The sequence below is a fragment of the Chaetodon trifascialis genome, chromosome 20, assembly GCF_039877785.1.
Source record: "Chaetodon trifascialis isolate fChaTrf1 chromosome 20, fChaTrf1.hap1, whole genome shotgun sequence".
NCBI lineage: Eukaryota > Metazoa > Chordata > Actinopteri > Chaetodontiformes > Chaetodontidae > Chaetodon > Chaetodon trifascialis.
The window spans coordinates 12,898,943-12,921,018 of NC_092075.1; the positions used below are offsets into that span (position 1 = coordinate 12,898,943).

The 22,076-nt window shown below is 41.9% G+C and overlaps 2 protein-coding genes and 1 pseudogene across 9 annotated transcripts in view; 2 read left to right on the plus strand and 1 right to left on the minus strand.

Annotated features, from left to right (window-relative positions):
- Positions 1 to 2: 2 nt before the first annotated feature.
- noc4l (nucleolar complex associated 4 homolog) lies at positions 3 to 5,194 on the plus strand. 2 transcript variants are annotated; one of them, XM_070988974.1, is made up of 15 exons: positions 3 to 168; positions 308 to 431; positions 767 to 873; positions 1,473 to 1,580; positions 1,740 to 1,889; positions 2,022 to 2,124; positions 2,704 to 2,738; positions 2,832 to 2,882; positions 3,144 to 3,255; positions 3,386 to 3,446; positions 3,564 to 3,674; positions 3,939 to 4,102; positions 4,236 to 4,318; positions 4,515 to 4,628; positions 4,727 to 5,194. In XM_070988974.1, the coding sequence occupies exons 1-15, from the start codon at positions 16 to 18 to the stop codon at positions 4,844 to 4,846; spliced, it is 1,596 nt and encodes a 531-aa protein (XP_070845075.1). In that variant the 5' UTR covers positions 3 to 15; the 3' UTR covers positions 4,847 to 5,194. The 2 variants fall into 2 exon arrangements, with proteins under 2 accessions (XP_070845075.1, XP_070845076.1); XM_070988975.1 differs by lacking the exons at positions 3 to 168; positions 308 to 431 and adding an exon at positions 477 to 579 and having other exon boundaries at positions 730 to 873.
- A 989-nt stretch (positions 5,195 to 6,183) lies between these two features.
- Positions 6,184 to 22,076, plus strand: part of rimbp2a (RIMS binding protein 2a) — a 72,673-nt gene continuing 56,780 nt past the window's right edge. For all 7 annotated transcript variants that reach the window (XM_070988825.1, XM_070988821.1, XM_070988823.1 and 4 more), the window contains exons 1-4: positions 6,184 to 6,448; positions 7,159 to 7,303; positions 8,741 to 8,884; positions 19,996 to 20,139. In XM_070988825.1, the coding sequence (XP_070844926.1) occupies positions 8,747 to 8,884; positions 19,996 to 20,139 (282 nt within the window). In that variant the 5' untranslated portion in view covers positions 6,184 to 6,448; positions 7,159 to 7,303; positions 8,741 to 8,746. The remainder of the gene's footprint in view (positions 6,449 to 7,158; positions 7,304 to 8,740; positions 8,885 to 19,995; positions 20,140 to 22,076) is intronic.
- LOC139348586 (tubulin alpha-1C chain-like) lies at positions 11,480 to 13,765 on the minus strand (annotated as a pseudogene).

The window sequence follows — 22,076 nt, forward strand, 5'->3', positions numbered from 1 at the left end:
CATCACTCAGTAATCATGGCGCCGGCCAAAAAACGCAACGTGAGTTCGGCAAAAACAACAGAACAACGTGTAAAAAAAGCCAAAACTGACTTAAATAGCAAAGTCGCAGCTATACTTGAGAACAAAAAACATGCCAACGACGTTTTTGACACCATCGAGGCCCTTGAGGTAAATATACAGAACAAAGTTACACACAGCCGTTTGAGCACCTCAACTGTATACATGCTGGTAAGCTAGCAGGTTGTCTGCTGCTCTGGGTTATTAAGACAATACTGTGCATGTGTTTGCATTCTGTGTCCACTTCCAGTCAAAAAAAGAGAAGGATGTTATCAGTGCTATCGAGGCGTGCAGCAAGTTGTTCTGCACTTTGCTGGAGAGGAAAGAGCTGTTCATAGGAAAACTGCCTGAAGAAGAGGAGGCGTTGAGTGCTGGTGAGTGTAGACTGAGAGCCCTTTGTCATTAACTCTAGGTCTGAGGTGGATGTCAGCAAGTTTTACACCAGCACTGCTCTACCTACAACTCATGAGATTGATCCAGTGAAACTCGTGCTGAAAATGACTGGACATTTAAGTCCTGTCTGTCTTACACATTTCATGAATGTCATAAATGTCAGCCCTGATGGAATAACATATACTAAAGAGACTGCTTCTCCTCCCCTGGGTTTGACTTGGCTGTACATCAGACAAGAGCATGGTTACATCCTCTCACGAGGGTTGCAAATCATATTAGTCATTCTGTTTGACTGTTTGTGTGTTTTCTGCCTCAGGAGGGTATAGTGCTGAGGAGAAGTACCACCTGTTCATGCGACACCGTTACAACAGCTGTGTGGAGATGCTGCTTGAGCACCTCAGCCATGAATCTCACGGAGTCAAGGTGAGCGGACTGATGGCCTGAATGGACATGGTGCTCACAGACCCTCAGTTTGTCTTGTAGAGATATGTTGGAGCAGGTATTGTAGTATAGAGTCATGATTCTTGTTTCTTTTGTCACACGTTTACTTCAGACTAACAGAATTAAAGGGTCATGCAGATGAACAAGTTCTTTTTGACTTAAATTTATATCAAAGTGAGTTTAAGTAATTACACATGTGCAGACACATGGGTCTTTTCTTATACCTCTCACTAAGGCAGTGCAGACTTTTCGTGCACAAATGATTGGCAGGTATGATGAAGTACACTGGTATTACTACCAATGTCCTGGAGTAAGCATCCTCTTTAATAATAACACTTCTCTTTGGCCCTGTTAGAATCACTATTGTCTGCAAACTGGTTTATTATTATTGCTGAAAGCCATGGTAATAATTGTAGATGGTGAGAATCCAGTGTTATGGGGTAGATTTTTGGCTTTTATTTTGTCATGGCAGCAGCTCAGGTCCATTGATGCCAGTCAACATTTAGCTGTTAACTGTCTGATGTTGCATTTCAGTGTGCATGTGCATCATGATTCATTGTTAAATAACTGTCTGGATGTAGGAGAGTGCCCTCTGCTGTCTAATGAAGTTTGCTGCAGCACAAGGCCAGCATCCCCTGGAGGACCTGGACTGGAGTGAACATTACAGCTTCCCCAGGGAACTCATCGGGGTAGGGATTAATAATATTCTTCACCTTTTCTTTTATGTCACTTCAGTAATAAAAAGATGAGAAAATGTTCTTTTTTTACATTTTGAAAACATCAACCTTTTCATCATTTGTAGCACATGCACCTTCTGATATGTCTGTCATTTGTTATATCATGCTCAGGCAGTGGTGGACGGACTGCTGTCCAAAACCGCAGACAACTCCCTGCTGATCTCCAGATTCCAGGAGTTCCTTGAGATGGAGGATGTGCGCTATTACGTCATGAGCTCCATCCGGGAAAATGTGGGCCAAGTCATGGTCAAACACAAAGGGGTAGGAGAACTCTGTTTAGTGCTGAGCTCCCATGCTGTAGTGTGCTTGTTTAACACTTTCTTTGGTACAATTTAGGAACAATTTGTGAGTATTAACTCGCTGAATGCTGTTGGCTTGTGTTGTTCCTCTCAGGCAGTGGTGCCTGTATATCAGAACAATGTGTTCACCCTCATGTCCAACATCAGTGTGCCAAGCCAGGAGTCAGAGCTCACCAACTTTATGGTCAAACAGGGAGGTGAGACCTGCCTTTTGATATTGTCATTATGCCATAGTGTGAGTTTGTTCTAAAATCCTAAAATGCAGGATCGGATACATGAGTCTGTGCACTGATCCGATATTGTGTAATTTGTTATGCCCAAATGGGACCCTGCTACTTCCCTGCAGCGTCTGTGTACCTGTATACTGATTATGAGTCGCGAATATTAAATGGAAAGCAATTTGTGTAAGTTAAGTTCATGGACATCAGCTAACTTATAATTGTCTTTTATGTATCCATTGGGTGACACAGGAAATATGCAGGGTCAAAAGTACCAAAAATGAACTTTAAATGAAATAAAATGGCTGATTTCTTTTCCCAGAAATCAATTCCGCTTCACTGCTCCGTAACTGCAGCCAACACAGCAAGTCGTGCTGTGCTTCACTGGCGGCTGCAGTTTTAGAGTGGCAAAGAAGAATCGATTTCCAGTAGCGTAACGTTAGCCAGAGCTATGTCGTAATATTTTACACTGGAGAACAGCAACATGTACAGAATGCAAAGCTGCATTTTTATATGGTGACTTACTATTTAAAAATTTGAATGTGTTGTATTTTTCAGCCAAGCATGAGGACTGGAAAGCTGCCAGACTGAATGTAAGCTAAATATTTTTAATCAGACATCGACGTTTTCTGCTTGCAACTAAAATGCTTTCTGGGTACGACTTTAAACGTTCGACCTCATTCCAGGAGCACAGGCGTGCCTTTGAGAGGATGTGGCTGGGCTTTCTCAAGTATAAGGTATAAAAATCGTAATTGCATGATTATTGCACTGTCATGCATACATTTTATTTCATTCTTTTATGTTAGACAATTTTCTCCAGATAGAAAATGGTTGTATATTTGTGTATACCTGTGTCATGACATGCTACAAGTGTTGCTGTGGTCAGAGTACTTTGACTTCTTTAAACAGTTTTTCTACAGTCAGAATGTGTTGTTTGTACACACCTATGACACTGAGCAGTCATTGTGTCCCATTAATTTCTCATCTCTTTCTTGTAGTTGCCCAGCAACATGTACAAAAAGGTCCTGGTGATCCTGCATGACTCCATTCTGCCACACATGAGTAAACCCACACTGATGATTGACTTCCTGACTGCAGCCTATGAAGTTGGTTAGTTGTGACAGTGTTCACCGACTCCTTGAAAATAGCCATTTTTACATGTGGTCTCTTGGATATATTATTTCTCTTGGGTGATGCTTGTAATGATGATATGGCATTTTGTTGTGTGTTTGATGAACAGGTGGGGCTATCAGCCTGCTGGCCCTCAATGGCCTGTTCGTCCTCATTCATCAACACAACCTGTGAGTATCTCGTGAAAAAAAAATTAATTTGGACACTTTTCATCGTCACATTACATGACTAAAACATATTTTTGAATGACATAAATAGTGTATTGTATGTTGTTTGCGTTTTTACAGAGATTACCCTGATTTCTACAAGAAGCTGTATAATCTGCTTGAACCTTCTGTGTTCCACGTGAAGTACAGAGCACGCTTTTTCCACCTTGCTAACCTCTTCCTCAGCTCCAGGTGAGATCATGCTTCACTGAAAGTTTTTTTAAACCTTCAGTTTACACAGTATAGCTAATACTATTGGTTGCTGACCACTGATGAGCCTGACCGATCTAAATGGAGGTTTTACCGCAACAATAGTTGCTGTGGAAAATGTGTTTTTTTTTTTATTTAAAGCTGACTGTATCTGAAATCTTTAAAATGTTAAGTTACCTATTAATTTATTCAAGATAATGGTCATAAAAACTGAGAAAGTATACATGTGTTTGTGTTTACTTTCAGTCACTTGCCAGTGTACTTGGTGGCTGCATTTGCCAAACGCCTGGCTCGCTTGGCTCTCACAGCACCTGCCACGGCCCTCCTCATGGTGCTGCCCTTCATCTACAACCTGATCCGCCGCCACCCATCCTGCAGAGTCCTTATTCACAAGCCCAGCACAGAAGATGGTGAGTGCCAGCCATGCTTTTGTTCATGGTTGGAATTTCTCAACACGTAAGAATTTTACTGTGATGTATCCACAATCCAAGGAAGTATTTTTGGATATATTATGTAGATGTTTAATTCTGTTCATAATGACAGAGCCTCTGGAGGACCCGTATCTAATGGATGAAGAGGATCCCGCTCAGTGCCGTGCCTTAGAGAGCAGCTTGTGGGAGATTAAGGTGTGTACAGTTTGTGAGGGTTTTGCATTCACAAATGAATCATTCATGACGTGGGCTACAACTGAGCCATGGCTTGTGTCAGCTAAGGTTTTTGTCACGTCAACTGGAAAACGTAATGTAGCATTCAAGAGTCCAATTTTATGGAAGTATTCATTTTCATTTCAGGCTAACATTTTTTTCATCTTCTTTCCTGCAGACGCTGCAGAAGCATCACCATCCAGATGTGGCCAAAGCTGCTATGCTGATCAACACGTCCCTGCCAGAACAAGAGGACGACATCAGCGAGGTGCTGGAGATAACAACATATGAGGTGATGTGACACTTCTGATAATAATCTACTAATGCTACTGCTCATCTCACACTCATTGTCATCTGGGCAGCATGAATAATGTGTCCCATGTTCCCCAGCTGATGGAAAGAGATCTGAAGCAGTCTCAGATCAAGAGCATCCCACTGGAGTTTGAAACGGCAACACAGTTACTAAAAGGAGGCGGAGGTGTGTTAGGACAGCACTTCTGTCTGGATTAAAACAAGTGAACACAAGAAACTGCATTAATAGTGTGGTAGAAACTTCTGGGACCTGTTAATCTGTCAAGGTGAGTGTTTGCAGCAGTTTGGCCTGACTAAGAAGTGAGGAAAGACTTCTCTTCTGAAAAATGATCTGGACAACGATTTGAGACCAGTACCAATGACTGCAGCAGCAGCAGCAGCAACAACAACAACAACAACAACAACAACAACAACAACAACAACAACAACAACAACAACAACGCATTAGATCTGGAGCTGTGCTATTATGTTTTTGTTTTTTTTTAAATCTCCATAACCAATGATGTCTTGATGTAAGACTATCAATAAAAATCTTTTCTGAAGCTCATGGTGAATACGTCTCTGTTTGTATCAGGCACATTTTTGGGACCATTAAATGAAATCAGTTGCAGATGAATCAGATTTAATTGATTCAGAAGGTTTTACTTTGGAGTTTGAATGCTGGATGGCCAACATGATAAGTGATGATCACACAGCTCAACAGTGCGTAGAGCTGGTTTTCAGTGTCACCGCTACAGCATCAGTTAGCCATTTTTAGCTAAAAGCTCTACTAAACACAGCATATGCTACCTAAAGAACCACATTTTCTCAATATTGGATTTTTATGTATCAGGTGGCCAGAAAAAAGACCAAGCACACACAGATTTACTGTTAGCTTTCATTTCATGTGCAAGCAAACTTTTGCTAACAGGTTAGCCTAACCTTTGTAAGATGATAGCATGTCTGGGCTGGCTCTGTGTTGGGGAGTTTTTTTTGCCCCCAAGTAGCCACAAAAAATGTAAAGCAGCATTAAAGGTCCTGCATGACCACACAGATGTTTCAATAATGTTGACTATACTCGGGTTAAAGTTAGCCGAGCTTGGAATGACGCCAAACTCCAAGCGCTAATGGAAAGCAAAGTTCCCGCCAGATGCAACATGAACAGGAAAATCTGAGATAAGCTAATTATTATTAATTAGGCGAAGGTAAAACACCTGTGTGGATGGACTGTGAATGTGTTTTAATTTGTTACATGTCAAACTGTGTCTTCTGCACTATTAATTATGTGTTAGCTTAACCAAAAGTGTAACCAAAAGCGAACGTTCCAAGCCCTGAAGAGCGTTGACAGCGTACCTTTCGTGAGGCCATTTTCCCCCCCATTTTGTGATAACAGGTGAGAAGTTAGCCTTAAATGCTCTTTTCCATCTCCTGTTTGTGTTTCATCCTCTTGATGAGCGTGCCATATGGTCCCACAGCAGGCAGCCTTGGGTACAAGAGCACCATGAGAGAAAATTCTGAATCATAACTGACTTCAGTTTGAAAAGAGCAAAAGGGAGAAGCTGTCCTGAATGTGACGTGCTTGCAGATATGTGAAGGAGAAAAACATATTTGGACTAATCATTATGTAGTGCTATGACACACAGCATCCCAGCATTTTTTGCTTTTTGGTTTTAGAGTGTTAAGTTTTTAAGGCTTAATATTGAGGATTACAAGGCGGACACATGGCACCAGAGTTCGCCAAAACCAAAAAGATGAGAAGCCAGCAAGGCGGAAGATCACTGTGAAGAGGATGAAAGAGACCAAAGAGCATCACTGCAATTGGTAATAATCTTTCAGAGATATCCGTGGCAGTATACTGTAGTTTACTGAAGAATTTAGCACTAAATGCATTATGAGGATTTTTATGAACAATTAAGTGTGGCAGTTATTCAGGTGCAGCATTAGAAACACTCTTTCTTTGGTATTTTTTAAGCAATGCAAACTGACTTTTGACAAAGTTTTTGTCCAGTTGCTGAAATTCTTTCCCTGCAGATGAAGTGCATGCGCGAAAAGCTTTCGATGCATGCTGCGCTTGGACTCCAAAACCATTCACAACTATGTTTTAAAAGATATTTTGTAGGACAAACTTTTTTCTTTCCTTAAAACAATGCTCACGTGCAAGTTGTTTACTCTGAGTCAAGCTCAGATGACTACATGGCGTCTCAATAATAATACACTTCCTCAGAGAGAAATGACATACTCTGAAACAAAGTGGCAATATTGTGAAATCAATCACAGTAAAGGGATGATAGATGTATTAATAGGTAGACAGCAAATGAAAACCCCCATTCAGGCCTGGATAATGACGTAGGCACAGCTCTCTCCTCTCACTTTGGTAAGTCTGTGGGAGAGATGCTTTGCACTGCAGGTTGATGGAGGGCTTGGCAGGATGGTACATTCCTTCATAAATCTACAGGATTCCCGAGCTTTCTGTTTTTGTCGTTGTTGCTGTTTTTGTTGTTGTTGTTGTTGTTTTGTCTGTCCTCCTCCAGTCCCCTGCGAGGAAATAGAAGCTGTCCAAGGTGAGTCAGCACAGAGAAGCTGTTTGAGCATTTGGCTGAGGCTGTATGAGAGATGGAAAGAGTGAGCTGATAGATCCTACAGTTCTTTCCCCCCATTACCTCTGAGAAAAAGCAAGTACGAAAACACTTGTTTTTCTTCTTTTTCTATGAATTATTGTCACTTTATTGTTGTCAGTATTCAAAAAAGCAGTTTTTTTAGTATCTCTAAACAAAAACTGGTCTGTTTAATGTTTTTTTTTTTAAAATGTGAGCTTGCAGTTGTTCTTGTTTATTACCAAAAAGTGCATTAGTATAAAAACGGATGACTGAAATCAGCTGTTTGAGTATTTATTACGATGCAGCGGTGGAGTAAGATAAGTCAAATCTCCTGAGGTACAAGCAGCATTAACCTTCTTAACCTTCCATGTATCGCTGCATGGTAGTTACTGTGAATACGGTATTCCTGTGCATGAGTGTGTGCGTGTGTGTGTGTGTTTGCGCAAAGGTACTAAACAGGACAGCATAGATGGGGATTTAGTACTGACTAATAAAAGCTGATGTTTCTTCCACGCTCCCCCCGTCATTGTGTTGCTGTGATACAGTAATCCTCTCTTATGTAACTGAGTGAAGCCCTCTCTTGCTCTCTTACTGAGCACGCTCACACACATGCACATGGACAGACACATGTATACGTCAATCATAACAGTCAGCACCTACAAATGCATATAGACATACTGATGCGACAGTGTTAAATTTGAAATGTTTGCTGTCAGGGATTGATTGTATACTTAGAGTAACAAGCAAGTTGTGTGATTTTTATTGAAAGAAGATGAAGGAATTGAACAGTAAGTGCCAAGAAACTCTTTGCTGGATTTGTTAGTGCTGCGCGCATGCATTATGCGATGCGTCCTTTTCTGTGTTTGTGGTTTTTGTACGTGCAGTTGCACGTTTTTGTTTGCTACATTAAAGTTTGCTTCAAGGTCAACTAAGTTTGGGGAATATTTGTGATGATAACGGAAAATAAAACAATCATTTTCCTGGAAAAATCTTTTCTACACAAAACTTTACTTTTGTAAAGATTGTCCAACATGTACACTTTTGAACATTTTTTGCTTGAAATTACAGTGATTTGTACATTACAGCTTTCTTGGCGATGGATTTATTATGTGTCGTTATGAGTGGCAGTTAACTAAAATAAAAGTGCACATGATGATGAAAAAGAAACTTTAATGGAATATTACTCATGTAAACTCTCACATCACACAATTATCCATCTTGAATCTGAAATGTAGTGGAACTAAAGTCCTAACTAGAAACACTCAAATAAAAAAGGTACCTCGAACACTTGAGTTATACAAGTAATTACTTGTCAAAATACCAAGGTATTTCTTGTGAATACTGAGTGTACTTTTCCCATGTATACATATTCTTGCAGTACATTTATAATGCATCCATTCAGTTGTATGTCTTGGTTTTGTTTGTGTGTGTGCTTCAGTAAGCATATGCTTGTACGGAGGTGTGAGGAGAATGTGAGGTTTGAAGTGTGTAATCTCTGTTTGTGTGGCTTTTGCAGGTGATAATGCGGGATCACACATCCAGTGTTCATGTGGAGGAGCTGCTGAGGCAGTCTCAGATGGAGCTTCAGTGGATCCAGAGACAGCTGGCCATGATCACTGCCAGAAACATACGCCATCACCACCTGCACACCAAGGGCAAGGTACTGTGGTACCACATACTGTAGGCCTGTTACTACGACTGCTACTACAGCTATGATAAAACTTTTTTTTAGAAGAGTTCCCACTATGCCATGATAAGATTATCCTGATGCTAACATGAAACAGACCTCCTCTGTTGTTGGTCCACTCAAGAGGAAGAATTCATCTTTTTAATTTAACCACTCAAACTTTGACCAAATATTTAGTCCTGCATACATAGCAAAAAGTTCAAATGGCCACCTAATTGTTAGCGTTACCTAAGAATTTCAAATGTTTGCCTATTGTGAAGGTCAGTTTGCTGTATCTTCTGATCTGTGGAGCACAATTACAGAACAAGAGATCCATTTAAAGGGCCAGAGTGTAGGATTAGGGGCATGCAATATAATATTCTTATGTTTTTTAATTAGTGTATAATCACCTGAAAATGAGAAGAGTTGTGGTTTTGCTACCTTAGAATGAGCTCTTTATATCTCCAGAGGGAGTGGGTCCCCTTCCAAGGAGTCTGCCATGCTGCATCGGCATGTTCTACAGTAGCCCAGAATGGACAAACAGAACACTGCAGAGCCTTCGTAGGGCAGGATGAGGTGAGGGTTGGTCAGTCAGTTACAATCTGCAACCTCGCCACTAGATGCCACCAAATCCTACACACTGGTCCTTTAAGATTTGTCCAAACCAAACCACCGTGCAGCAAAATTATAATGCGACCTCAGCATCAACTTTTGCTCTCCAGCACGATCACCGTTGTTATTGCTGAATGTTGTTTAATCTCATTCCAGCTCCTTAACATTTGTAAGGTAGGGAGTTTGAGTGTTTGACCCCAAATCCTGTGTTTTCAATCATCTTTCACCTTATCCGACCTGCACAAATGCACAACTGTCTGCTGTTGTGTTTTTGGAGGTTTTGATGCTAGCTGGCATGTCATTGGCTGCCCAGCACCCAGAGTTTTATTCCTCTTTTATTGAAGGGAATGATAGATTGAAATGGGCTTTCTAACCTTGACTGTGTCAGACTTTTCATATCAAAACCATGACCATGCGCCCAACATAACGCCTCTTCGAGGTCCGGGGGTCCTCATTTGTCATGGCTGGTCGGAGTCTTTCTCATGTCAGAATTACCCAGTCCTGTGTCACGTTCACTGTCTTTTGTGTTTTTTTGTGTTGCCTTCATGCAAATTTCCTGCCTGCATCCATGCAGTGAGGAAGGAAGTCAGCGAACATGACTCCCGGCATCCCGTGCTAATTCATGACGTCTTCAAACTTTTGATTTCATTGCTTTGACTGAGAGACCTCTAGTGGCAGAAATTTCCAGCTGTGTTTTTAAAAATCCACCAAGTTCAGAAAGAGGCCGAGTCGGGACATGGCCCTGACGCAGCAGCTTGTATGAGTAACTAAATGACACATTGCCTTCACCTATTTGCACTTTTAAAGAGGTCATTGCATTTTTTTTTTTTGCCTAATCCAGTTTCCATCTGTCCCTGAACCCTGCTCTCACAGGGCTTCATGTGACGCCTGAAAACCAGTTCACTACGAGAGTGATGCGTCCACAGTGAGGATGGGAACAGACAGTGGGCAAGTGTTGCTAGGCAACAGAGTGGAACAGAGTGTACGCTCTGCTTTCTTCTCTCACTCACGCACACTTAGTGTCTCTTTCTGTCTGTCCTCTCTGTCCTGTGCCTCCATCCCAGTGTTAAAGCAGAGAACGGCTATCGACAGAATGCACCAAGGGCCTGCTGCTAATGTCGCCTGACTGCAAACCACCACACTGATTTAATTTGAGTCCCCTGATCGGGGATTATAGGAGGTGAAGAGAGCAAAAGGGACGAGGTCTGTCCAGGAACATGACAGTCTACATCTGATCTGTTGGTTACAAGTTACAAGTAGTAAGGAAGGAAGCACGAAGGACTGAACTGTAGCAAAAGATATATGAGATATATGTATCACTGAGGGATGTTTGGATCATTGCTATAAATCAAAGCTCTCAAGTCTCACGCATTGGGCGTGAGACACACGCATTTCAACCCGTTCACACACCACACCTTGTATTTCTCACGCAGAGAAATTACCAGGATAATGCCCACCAAGTTGTGCCGCTATTTTTTATCACAGTGGAACAGGTAGAGGAATTTGTGATGTGTTGGTCACGGATGAAACAGCTCCTGCCTGGGAGCTGGAGCGGAGCCGCTTTGTTTTTTTGCTCAACTTTTTTTCTGTTCAAGCCGCACGTGATTGGTCAACTACATGATACGTGGTGGCTTCTGAGTACTGAGCGGAAATGCCGAATTAAATCTTTTTATTTGCACAAATTTATGTGTCATTTATCAGATCAGACCCCCCCCCAACCCCCCCACGCCAAAATCTCACTCTGAACTCAGTTCAAAACTTGAGTGTCCTGATTTTAGTGCTTAGCAATGCTAACAATGCTAATGCTAAGAAAGTTAAGTATTTCAGAAGACTGATGTTTACAATAAAGTTTGTCTAAGTACTTTCTGGGAACTTTTCCATCAAAACTTATTCATAAAACCAATAATTAACATTTTGAAACATGCAACCAAGTGAATGACAAGACAATCACTTCCTATGAACAGAAGTACACATTTTAATCTTCAACAGAATAGTTTATTTCATTTTGTTTCACATGGATCCCATATAATAAGAATACAGCTGAATTATGGAGAGTCTTGGATTTTTTTCTCTGACTTATCATTATCATAAATACTAATATGAATACATCATACACAATAAACACAACACTATCTAAAGGCGCAGAGAGTACCACAAGACATTCACCACTAACAACAGAGTATATTTCATTTCAGCATATTTATAAGAGTATTGACATGCCAACGCACAGGCAGTGCATTGTGGGACTTGTAGTACTAGTGGTGCGTGCACTAGATCAGCGGGCCAGCTCTAATAATTAGACTATCATGCGGGACAAAGATAATTACTCAGCCTGTGATGGACTTATCCTGGCATTTGAGTTTGACATATGTGCTCTAGAACAAAGCATCACTAAAAACTGTTGCAACATTCTCTCAGCATTAAACTACAGACACAGAACACTCTGCACTGCTCTATTAAAAATGCTGTTCTTAACAATCATGAATGTATGTGTATTAAAGCAAGTATGAACAAACATCTTTTTTTTTTTTTTACACCAATAGGCACAGATCAGAGATCAGTACAATAGAATACATGCCTATTCAATACTCCTCTCCATCTTCCTCTCCAGTGCTATCAGTACCAACCTCCTTCACAGTCTCCTTGAAGAAGAGTTTTCCAGTCTTCACTGCAGTCGAAGCTGGATGGTTAACAAACATGCACACTGACTCAAATTGAAGATTTCTCATTAGCAATAAAATCACATTTGGTCCTGTATGTTGTCATGTGATGTATGTTTGTTGGTGTAGAGCAAATTGTCAAACTAAGTCTAGAGTTTCCTTATTGGATTACATGAAGTGAGCCAAGATTCACAATTCAGAAAGATTTTTAATTCTCTAAAAAGAAAAAGTTACATGAACAACTCTGAAGACATGAACAACTCTGATGCATTTCAGGAACTTTGTTAATACCAGAAAAAAAAGATGAAATAAACATTTTTGAACATATTTAACAACATGCAATTAAATCATATTTAACTGCTAAAGGAATGAATGTTGAACTTTTGAGCTTTGAGCTTTTGAGCTTTTTTAATACTCCTCTCCTTCTTCCTCTCCCTCGCACTCAAGGTAGTCGATTCCATCCTCCTCATAATCCTTCTCCAGAGCTGCCATATCCTCTCTGGTCTCAGAGAACTCTCCCTCCTCCATCCCCTCACCCACATACCAGTGAACAAAGGCACGCTTAGCGTACATCAGATCAAACTTGCGGTTAAGGCGAGCCCAGGCCTCAGCAATAGCAGTGGTGTTGCTAGTTGGTCTGGAACTCTGTCAGATCCATCTTGAGGACACCATCAAAACGAAGCGAAGCAGTCACAGAGGACACAACCTGACTGACCAGCCTGTTCAGGTTGGTGTAAGTGGGACGCTCGATGTCGAGGTTCTTGCAGCAGATATCATAGATGGCCTCGTTGTCCACCATGAAGGAGCAGTCACAGTGCTCCAGGGTGGAGTGGGTGGCAAGAACGGAGTTGTAGGGCTCCACCACGGCGATGGACACCTGTGGAGCTGGGTAGATGGAGAACTGCAGCTTGGACTTCTTGCCGTACTCCGCAGACAGACACTCCATCAGCAGGGAGGTGAAACCAGAGCCGGTGCCACCTCCGAAGCTGTGGTAAATCAAGAAGCCCTGAAGGCCAGTGCACTGGTCAGCCTGAGGACAGAGAGGGAGAGACAACGATCACACATCAGATACAGTTCTGTCTTTTCATCTCATATTCTGGAAAATCTGCTCTGACTGTACGCACCAGTTTGAGGATCCTGTCCACCACCAGGTCGATGATCTCTCTGCCGATGGTGTAGTGTCCACAGGCGTAGTTGTTGGCTGCATCCTCCTTCCCAGTGATCAGCTGGTCAGGGGGGAACGGCTTGCGGTAGGTCCCTGTGCACACCTCATCTAAGGAAATTACCATAAATTATAGGCGAGTTTGAATAACTGGGGGAAGAATAAAACATAGCAAATTAGCAACAATTATATTTTTTCTACAATTCATTTCGTTTCATTTTACCTGGGATTGTGCTTTCCAGCTTCAGTCTCACTGAAGAAGGTGTTGAAGGAATCACCTCCTCCTCCGAGGGTCTTGTTACTTAGTATCTGTCCGTCTGGCTTGATCCCATGTTCGTGACAAAAAAGCTCCCAGCATGCATTGCCAATCTGGACACCAGCCTGACCCACGTGGATGGAGATACACTCACGCTGGAGGAAAACAAAGACAATTTGTAACATTCAGCATTCATTTTTGACAGACATTTATTTCAACCATTTCTTATTACATGCTTCAGATTATACATCATATGTTTAGGTTAGCTCAAAATCTAAGATTATCATCATGACCAAGTCACCTGATACATGGTACATGTTTAATCTTATTTTGCGATATAATTAATGAAGATATATTTAAGGCAGAAAAAAATCTCATGAGGAAATCCTTAAACAAAATCTCTGGAGGAACTTAATTTCAATTACACATCAAGTGTTTGATGCAATGATTTTATTACAAACATCTGGTTGCAGTCAGGCCCTTTAAAAAGGTGGTAAGGCAGAGGAATATGACAAGGCTACTGATGTAACCCAACTGGGTATGTCAGTGTGTGCAGGAAACCCTACAAGTGTGACTTAAATTTAATTTATAGGTCAAACCTTTTCCATTAGAAAGAACACAACAAGAACTTAATGCGACTTTAACAGCAGAATAAAGCATAATCAAAGCAGACAGCACAGAGATGGACAAACAATATAAAGTCCATAATAGCTGCTGGCACAAGCACACACATTAAAGCAAAGAGAGCTGTATGGGTTTTACACACTGCATAGTGTGCACACAATGTTTTGTTGCTAGGCAACGGCATTTTTGGACATCCCTCTGTAGTTGTTGGACTCATCTGTCTGAACATCAATTTGAGTCATGTGCACCACCAAATCCTCAACAATGTGCTCCTGGTTCAAATCATTTGGAGTCCATGCTCAGTTTTTGTTATATCAAGTTCACTCAGCCTCTGTGTTCCAATATAACTTGTTCACTCAGGATACCACCAGGATAACGCCCACCAAGTTGCGCCACTATTTTTTTTTTTCTTTTTTAATAACAGTGGAACAGGTAGAGGAATTTGCGCGGATGCACACACCTGCACTAAGAAATGCTGAATAAAAAAAAAATATATTTTTTTTATTTGTACGAATTTATGTGTCATTTATCAAATCAGACCCCCATCCCCACCCCAACCCCCACCGCCAAAATCTCACTCTGAACTCAGTTCAAAACTTGAGAGCCTGGATAAATTGTTATCTTCTGTCTGTTAGGCAGTAAGACACAGAGGAGACAGGGATGCTTGACCGTTATCTGCACTGCTTGAGCAATGCTCATCTATGATGTAATTATTTACACACCACTGCTCAACAGATTTATTTAAATGAAAGCTGTTACGCATGTCTGTTTTTTTGGTGTGTGTTTGTTTTGCATGCGTGACGTCGTTGGTCATTCGAACAGGGCGTGCACGTGTCTGCGTACGAGCAAGACACAGTGAAAAAGAAGGGAGGGGGATTTTAAAGCGCAACTGGAGGAAGGAGCAGAGAGCGCGAGAGGAAGCGTTATCTGATTCAGGGGTGGGACTGTGCGTGTGTGTGCGTGTCTGTGCGCGAGCGCCAGGCCGCTGTAGCTGTTTTTGCTGTCACTGATAGGGTGAGACATCCAGCCTGTGACAGTGGCGCTCAGACCAGGCAAGCTATTAAAGCTGCAGATTGGAAACGCTCATTGCAAGCAAGCAAGCACACACACACACACACACACACACACACAGGCACTCATGCACCAGCACACACGTGCACACACACGGACGTGGCACCTCCACTTTCACTGCCAGCTTGTGACGGGAAGTGAGGAGAGTCATTTTGGGACAAAGGGGGTACTGCCTTTAAGGTAGGGACATTATCTGCATCAGCAAAAACATACATGTCTGCACTGTCCCACTCCCCTCTCTCAGACTGTTTGATACTGTGATGTCTTAATCTGAAAACACATAAATGACACACCGTATGCTGCTGCAGCTGCTGTGATTCGCAGATTTAATGCGTTCTGGGAAACATAAGAGAACGTGTATTCCCCGCAGGAGGAGCAGTGAATTATTTTTCTCCTGAGTAGTTGACTCTAGATTTATAGCAGTCTGTCTAAATCCCACTCCAAGTGAAACGCAGCCACAACACTTACACCGGACAAGAGTAGCTTGATAGGCTTGAAGAGACTTTTATTTTTATTTTTTGTATGGAATCTATTTAATGGTAGGTTTATAGTTGTCCATCCACGGCTGACTGCATCAGGCAGCACTGATGCAACTATTTCACTCACACACCAGATGGCGATATGACAATCTATTTAAATCACCCCCTGTCAAAATAAGATTACCTTGGGGTATCCTGGTGGCTCGGTTGGCTGAGCACACACCACTTAACCACAGTGCCCTTGGTTCAAGTCCAGCCACCACATGCTGCTGTCCTAATCCATTCTCCTGTGTCCCTCCACCCATAAGTCATCCAACAAAGCAGAACTGCCATAAAACCCCTAGAAAATGATGGTTTAATTAAGTGAACCATTGAAAGGATACACATATAGTATTTCTTGGTGTCATGATGAATTAAAAGCTATCTGTGGCTATTAATTATTGCAAAAGGGGAGGAAAGCCTGACTGTGCACGGCATAAAGTAGTAAAAAGCCCCTATTACATAATTATATGCTGTAACATCTTAATAGCTACCCACATTATCTGCCTTGCTTGGTAAAGAGTTACCCCAGCCTCCAGTTGTTCATCAGTTTTAAATGGATAATCCATTCACAGTGTACCCATGGTGTTGTTGACAGTGTTGTGCAGGTCAGACAATTCACAGAAATGACGTTCCACGTGTTTTCTTCCTGTTAGTGGGATTTTATTTTTTTGTTTCTGCTGCTGATGCTACTTTGATAGGAATGCACAATCTAGTCTTTGTATTTAGCTTTTTCCAGGAATCTGTCCATGAATTTGTCATTGAATCCCGGCTTGTGCAGCGTGCTGCACCTGCGTTCTTTTCTTTCTTTTGAATTAGAGTCTCAAGAAGCTTCGTGAAATGCATCGTAGCAGTTCAGGACTCCAACCTGTTGACTGGGGTTAAAGCCCCGCTGACATCAGGATTCTGCCCTGCTCCATAATTTTGACCTTTGTTTTGTGGTTGACACAAGAAGAATTTAGCATGCGAAGAGGTTAAAACATCGTATATTGTGTGTTACTGAACTCAGCAATGACACACGCAATCAAAATATCGAATCAGCAAGCTGAGCCAAGATCTATTCACTATTAAGTTTTGGAGAACATGCATCACTTTCTATAGCAGTTACCCAACTATTCCTGTCAATAGCTTTACTGAGCAACATGTGTTCAAATTTCCATTATCGTAGACTTCCTTTGAGTGCTGTATGCCCGCATTACTCGGTAGGACTGAGGGGGAATATGCTGTTGAGTAGAGATTACCTCAAACATTTTTCACATGGTGTCATTTGCATGCACTGGAAGGGCTTAGGAGTCAGTTTCCAAAAGAGACTGGCTTTGATATTTCCTAAATGTTTTCTCAGCCCTGTCTCCCCTCCAGTCAAAACTTCATTTATTGCTCATGTCATCATTTACCTGTGACCGACCCCTTTGGATGGACTCTTACTAACGGACACTAGTTGTATTCAACTGGACTGACAGAAATAAAAGAGGAAACAAGGCATTTTTTAAAAGTGCTTGGCCACACTGGGTACACTCAAGCACGTGGAAACAATCATCTTTTTTTGCTTTTTGTCTGTGCTTGTAGACATTATGATGAATATGAAAAGGAAGAGAACAATATTAAACGCATACACAAAGGAAAGTCTTTTGTTTGATGTTGAGAGTCTCAAGGTGACTGCTGCGGGGTCTTCTTGCTCCCATTCTTTCTGAGACTGCCTAATGTGCAGTTTTTCTAAACTAATGAATGCTTTGTTCCTATCTCATCCTACCACACATTCATCCTCTACAGTATTTATATTTTAAGGGACTTTGTCCTATCAGCAGCCATGTTCCACTGTTCCATAACATAATAACTGGATGAATGAATGCCAGATTTCGCCACTTGTGGTGCAGTGTCTTGCTCATTCACACTGAACTAAAAGGTTGGCACTCTGAAAGTGTGTGAGACACACCTTTGGGGGGGAATGAATGGCCCAGAATGTTTCTCTGCACTTTTCACCGTGTCCCTGTTTAATTCCTCCCCTCCTGGCTCACATTAAGCAGGAGATGTTGTCAGTAGTTCCCGTGGCCTCAGAGTGAACGAGTGCGTCATGGTTCCCGACTCTGACGCAGCTCCTGTCACAGCAGCTTTGGCAGCTCCCCTGGTACAAGGATGATGTCTCCCCAAGTGGATGGCACAACTGGGCCCTGTCCGACCCGGGACTAGTTGCTGTCACAGCCTCTGTTGTATGCATGATTGACTGATTTGGGGACTGAACTTATTATGTCTCTTATGTCTGCCATTATTTTTGCTCTGTTTGTCAACCAGATGCAATGATTCCTTTAAGAATTTTCTCATTTTGGATGGAATAAAATGATTTGAAACATGTGAGATGTGCAAAACCAGTGTTGTTGTCATCCAATATTTTGTTTTTCTCTGTTCTGACCACATGTCAGGTTATCAAAGTGATTACCTTATTTGATTTTAGTGCACATTCATTTTTTTTTCTTGTCTAAATGACTCATAAATCAGTTCTCACATGAATCTCCATATGGCCAAATATCTCACTCTAGATCAGCTGACTTAACGTGTTAGTCTGTCTGTCTGTCTGTTTGGACAACTCACAGTGCTGGTTGGCAGGTCTGTCTCTCTCTGTTCTTGGAAAGTCCACCATATTACACTGGTGGGTCTATCTGTAGGCTTGTCTGCTTGGCAGGTCTGCTGTATTAGCAGGTGGATCTGGCTGTCTTTCTGTCTGCTTGGCAGGTCCATCACACTGGCTTTGGTAGCTTTGGCTGTCCATGTAAACTGACATATTGCCTGCAACTTTGTTTTTAGTGTTTGTTTTGTGGGGGATGATAGTCTGGCGTGCAGTCAGGGGATCTGCTTGTTGTGTATGTGTGTGTGTGTGAGTTCTTTTGTGTGCCTGACAAGATACCAAACGCTCTGGTAACATGCTAATTGATATATCAGAATTATATAAACTGATATTAGAACCATCTGTTGGTTGGTCTGTCAGCGGTTACTACAAGGAAAGAGCGCTGGAAGAGAGCAGTCGGCTGACATTTTCACCTCTTCCTTAATTCTCCTCCAAATGGAAAAATGTGATTTCACTTTTGGAGAAAAAGCAGAGGTAGAAGGGGTGAGAAGAGAACAGCAAGCAGGCTTCAGATTAATGCAGTGCAGGTTTGTTTTGTCTAGCGTGGTAATGTTTTCCTTTTATAGCTGTGGTAATACTGGAGTGCCTGGGCTGGCTAAGTGTGCTTTCTCTGGAGGCAAATGGGAAAACTACACCCCATTTGGGATTTCAGATTGTAGCTCTCCAAAATGTTCCTATTTCATACATTTATATATTACTTAAAGTAGATAGACTGGAGCAGAGCATCAAATCCATTTTTAGAATTAACTTATGAGGAAGAGTTATTTCCTCTGACAAAAAACAGAGTGAAGAGCATGCCTACATCCTTGAGGGTGTTAAATTTCATGAGGCACAGGCAGAGTTTACATCCAGCTTCCTCCTTACCTCAGCCAAACAGCTCTATCATCTGGTGGCCTCAGAGTGATTGGAGATTTTGAAAAGTGCAAGATTGACAGCAGAGCAGTTCTGCTCCAAAACAAGACAACTGTGAACTTCATAAAGCGCCATCAAATTGTACAAATTGATGTGTGGTATGAAGGAAAACTAACGGAGCAATACAGGAGACTATTCACAGACCTCAAGAGAAGCTTCCAGTCTGCCTATTACAGATATGCAGCGTTATTTCCATGGTGGGTACAATCCCATCAAGAAAATTTCTAAGGAGAAAAACACCGACTGGCAAATCCTGCTGAGGCTCAAAACCTGTTGCAGTAGCAGCTTCATTTTCAGGCTTGGTAATCCTTTTCCTGTGACTGACCCCATGGGATGGAACTAAAGCCTGAGTGCATCACTGTAAGCAAGATTGACAGTAGCCCTATGTTCTTTTTTCATAACTTATATTAATCTTGTAATTTGTTTCCTCCAGAAGCATAATTTTTATTTTCTGTCTGTCGGCTGGTCCACCACTTTGGTCCAGACTGAATTAGCTACAGTTAGATGGATTGCCTTTGTAATATGGGACTGATATCCATGGTGCCCAGATGATGAATCCCGATGCTTTTTGTAATCCTCTGGCGTTTTCTCTTGTGCCACCAGCAGGTCTAAGTTTTTGCATTATCTTTAATTTAGCTAATTTTTCATTTTTGTTTATTTTTTGTTGCAGTTAAGGTATGAAGTTTCTTCCCAGCAAGCTACAGGACACTCAGTCTGCAATGTGCACCGCTTTCGACTGCTGGAGGAGAGAAACCGGGCTCTGAAGCTTGAGGTAGCCACGCTTCGCCAAGAGAAACAGCAGTACAGGAAACTGGTAAACTTCCCATTTCCACCACAACAATTTTCTCTTTTTTCTCACACAAACATGCAGCCACTCTGCACTGTTCACACACTCATTATTTGAGATGAATTCTCTGGAACTGAAACCATGAAGATGTTATTATTGCGGTACTTGTATGTATGTACACAATGTGTGTACACAGTGTTCTCGTCCCTGTTGCAGCTTTTATTTTTCAAGGACGCAGCTGTGTATACTGGGGTGACTCGCATGGCCCTGTGCACGTATACTCCTTCTGTTTGGTCTTTGGTTATGCAGACATGTTGGCGTGTGCAATGTGGTGTAAAATAGATGAGGAGGGGCATGTGGTTTAGTGTGTATGGTGCACGGGAGAGTGTGCAGGGTCATATATATTATTGTTTGAGCTGTATGTTCATGCATGCATTTGTGTATTTAGTGAATTTGTCCTTCGGAGGCCTCCCCCAGGTGGTCTCAGATGGCAAGGTGTGTGAGCCGTTGTCTTGGCAACAATCCCATTTGCAGGAGTGTGGACAGACTGTCACGGGGGATCTGGCAGAGCATAATGGCTGCTTCTGTTATAACCCTCAATGGCTTGGAATTAGTTTCAGTAAAATAGAGCGAAACCCGCACGCAACAGCGTGCGTTTCCAAACGTTTTATTGACAGTGTTTCAGTTGAGTGTAGCTTTCAGGCTAAAATCGTTTCCCACACCACTCATTTAGTTAGTGATTGAGAGCATATGTGCCTACTGCAGACAAAAAACAATAACAGTCTCCCATTTATTGCCTCCACATATGAAAATGAGATACAGGGCAAATGAACAGTTAACCCTGCCACTTCACTGAGAGAGCAATCGTATGTCAAACTTTCCCAGGAACCAATGGACACTCTCACGACTTAAGCTAAGAGCTCACCTGTAACACATCACAATGCTAACTTATTAGCATCATTTGCTTCTTTTAATCTGAGCATAATAACACATTTCTTTCTGAATAGTGAAATTTATGGCAGCTTGCCTGATGGGGGATTTTGTCCATCTTCACAGCCAAAACCTTGGCCTGTCTGTCATCATAGCTTACATGCAGTTTAAAGCAACTCAATAATGTTATGTAATTACGAGTGTGTTTGTGAGTGTGTTCATGTTTTGTACATGTATGGGTAGAAACTATTGGAAGTAGGCCAGCTGGCTGCCTGGCAGTCTTTTTGCTGTCACTGCTGAAGGCTACGCTATCACAGACTGCATCATGGTCATTCATGCAGAGACAGACTCAGCTATGGATCAGTCAGACTAAGAGAAGCTCAGTCATGACAGCGCCTCTGCTCTCGCATATTTGCTCATGCAGATATACTATGGGCTTACTCGACTTGTCTTGAAGATACAATATTAATATCTGGTACAAAACACACACACTTGCACACACCAGATCATTGATTAGCCAGTTAGTTCGCTCGTTGTGGTTTAAATGAATGACTTCACCAGTAAAGCATGCTTTCCTGGCTTTCAAGGCTCTTTAATGTCAGCTCTATTCTACACTATTACTGCATGCTGCATCAATTGTTGCTGTTAAAAAAACCATATATTTGGTCACATATTTGCAGCATTACATTGCAGCCTTCTTTCTCTGTTGCACGGGGTGATAATGGGTGCATGAAATTTAATTATTTCTAAATGCATCCAAATGGACTCGCAGCTGCAACCGTCCTCAAAGTTACAATGATAACATCAATGTTGTGCTTGTTTCCACTGCCTGCAACGGCCAGAAAAATAAGATATTGCCTATTGCTACAGGCATATTCTGGTTGATTGTACATGGTTATCATCTAAACAGAGACAGTGTGGCAGAGTGTCTGCTGGTGGCAGCCTCCCAAGAATTGTCACCGTAAGCGTGGTGAGACAGTTTGTATGCCTATGTTTTATTAGCAGCAGAGTCAAGTCGAGGGGCTAGTTGAGGG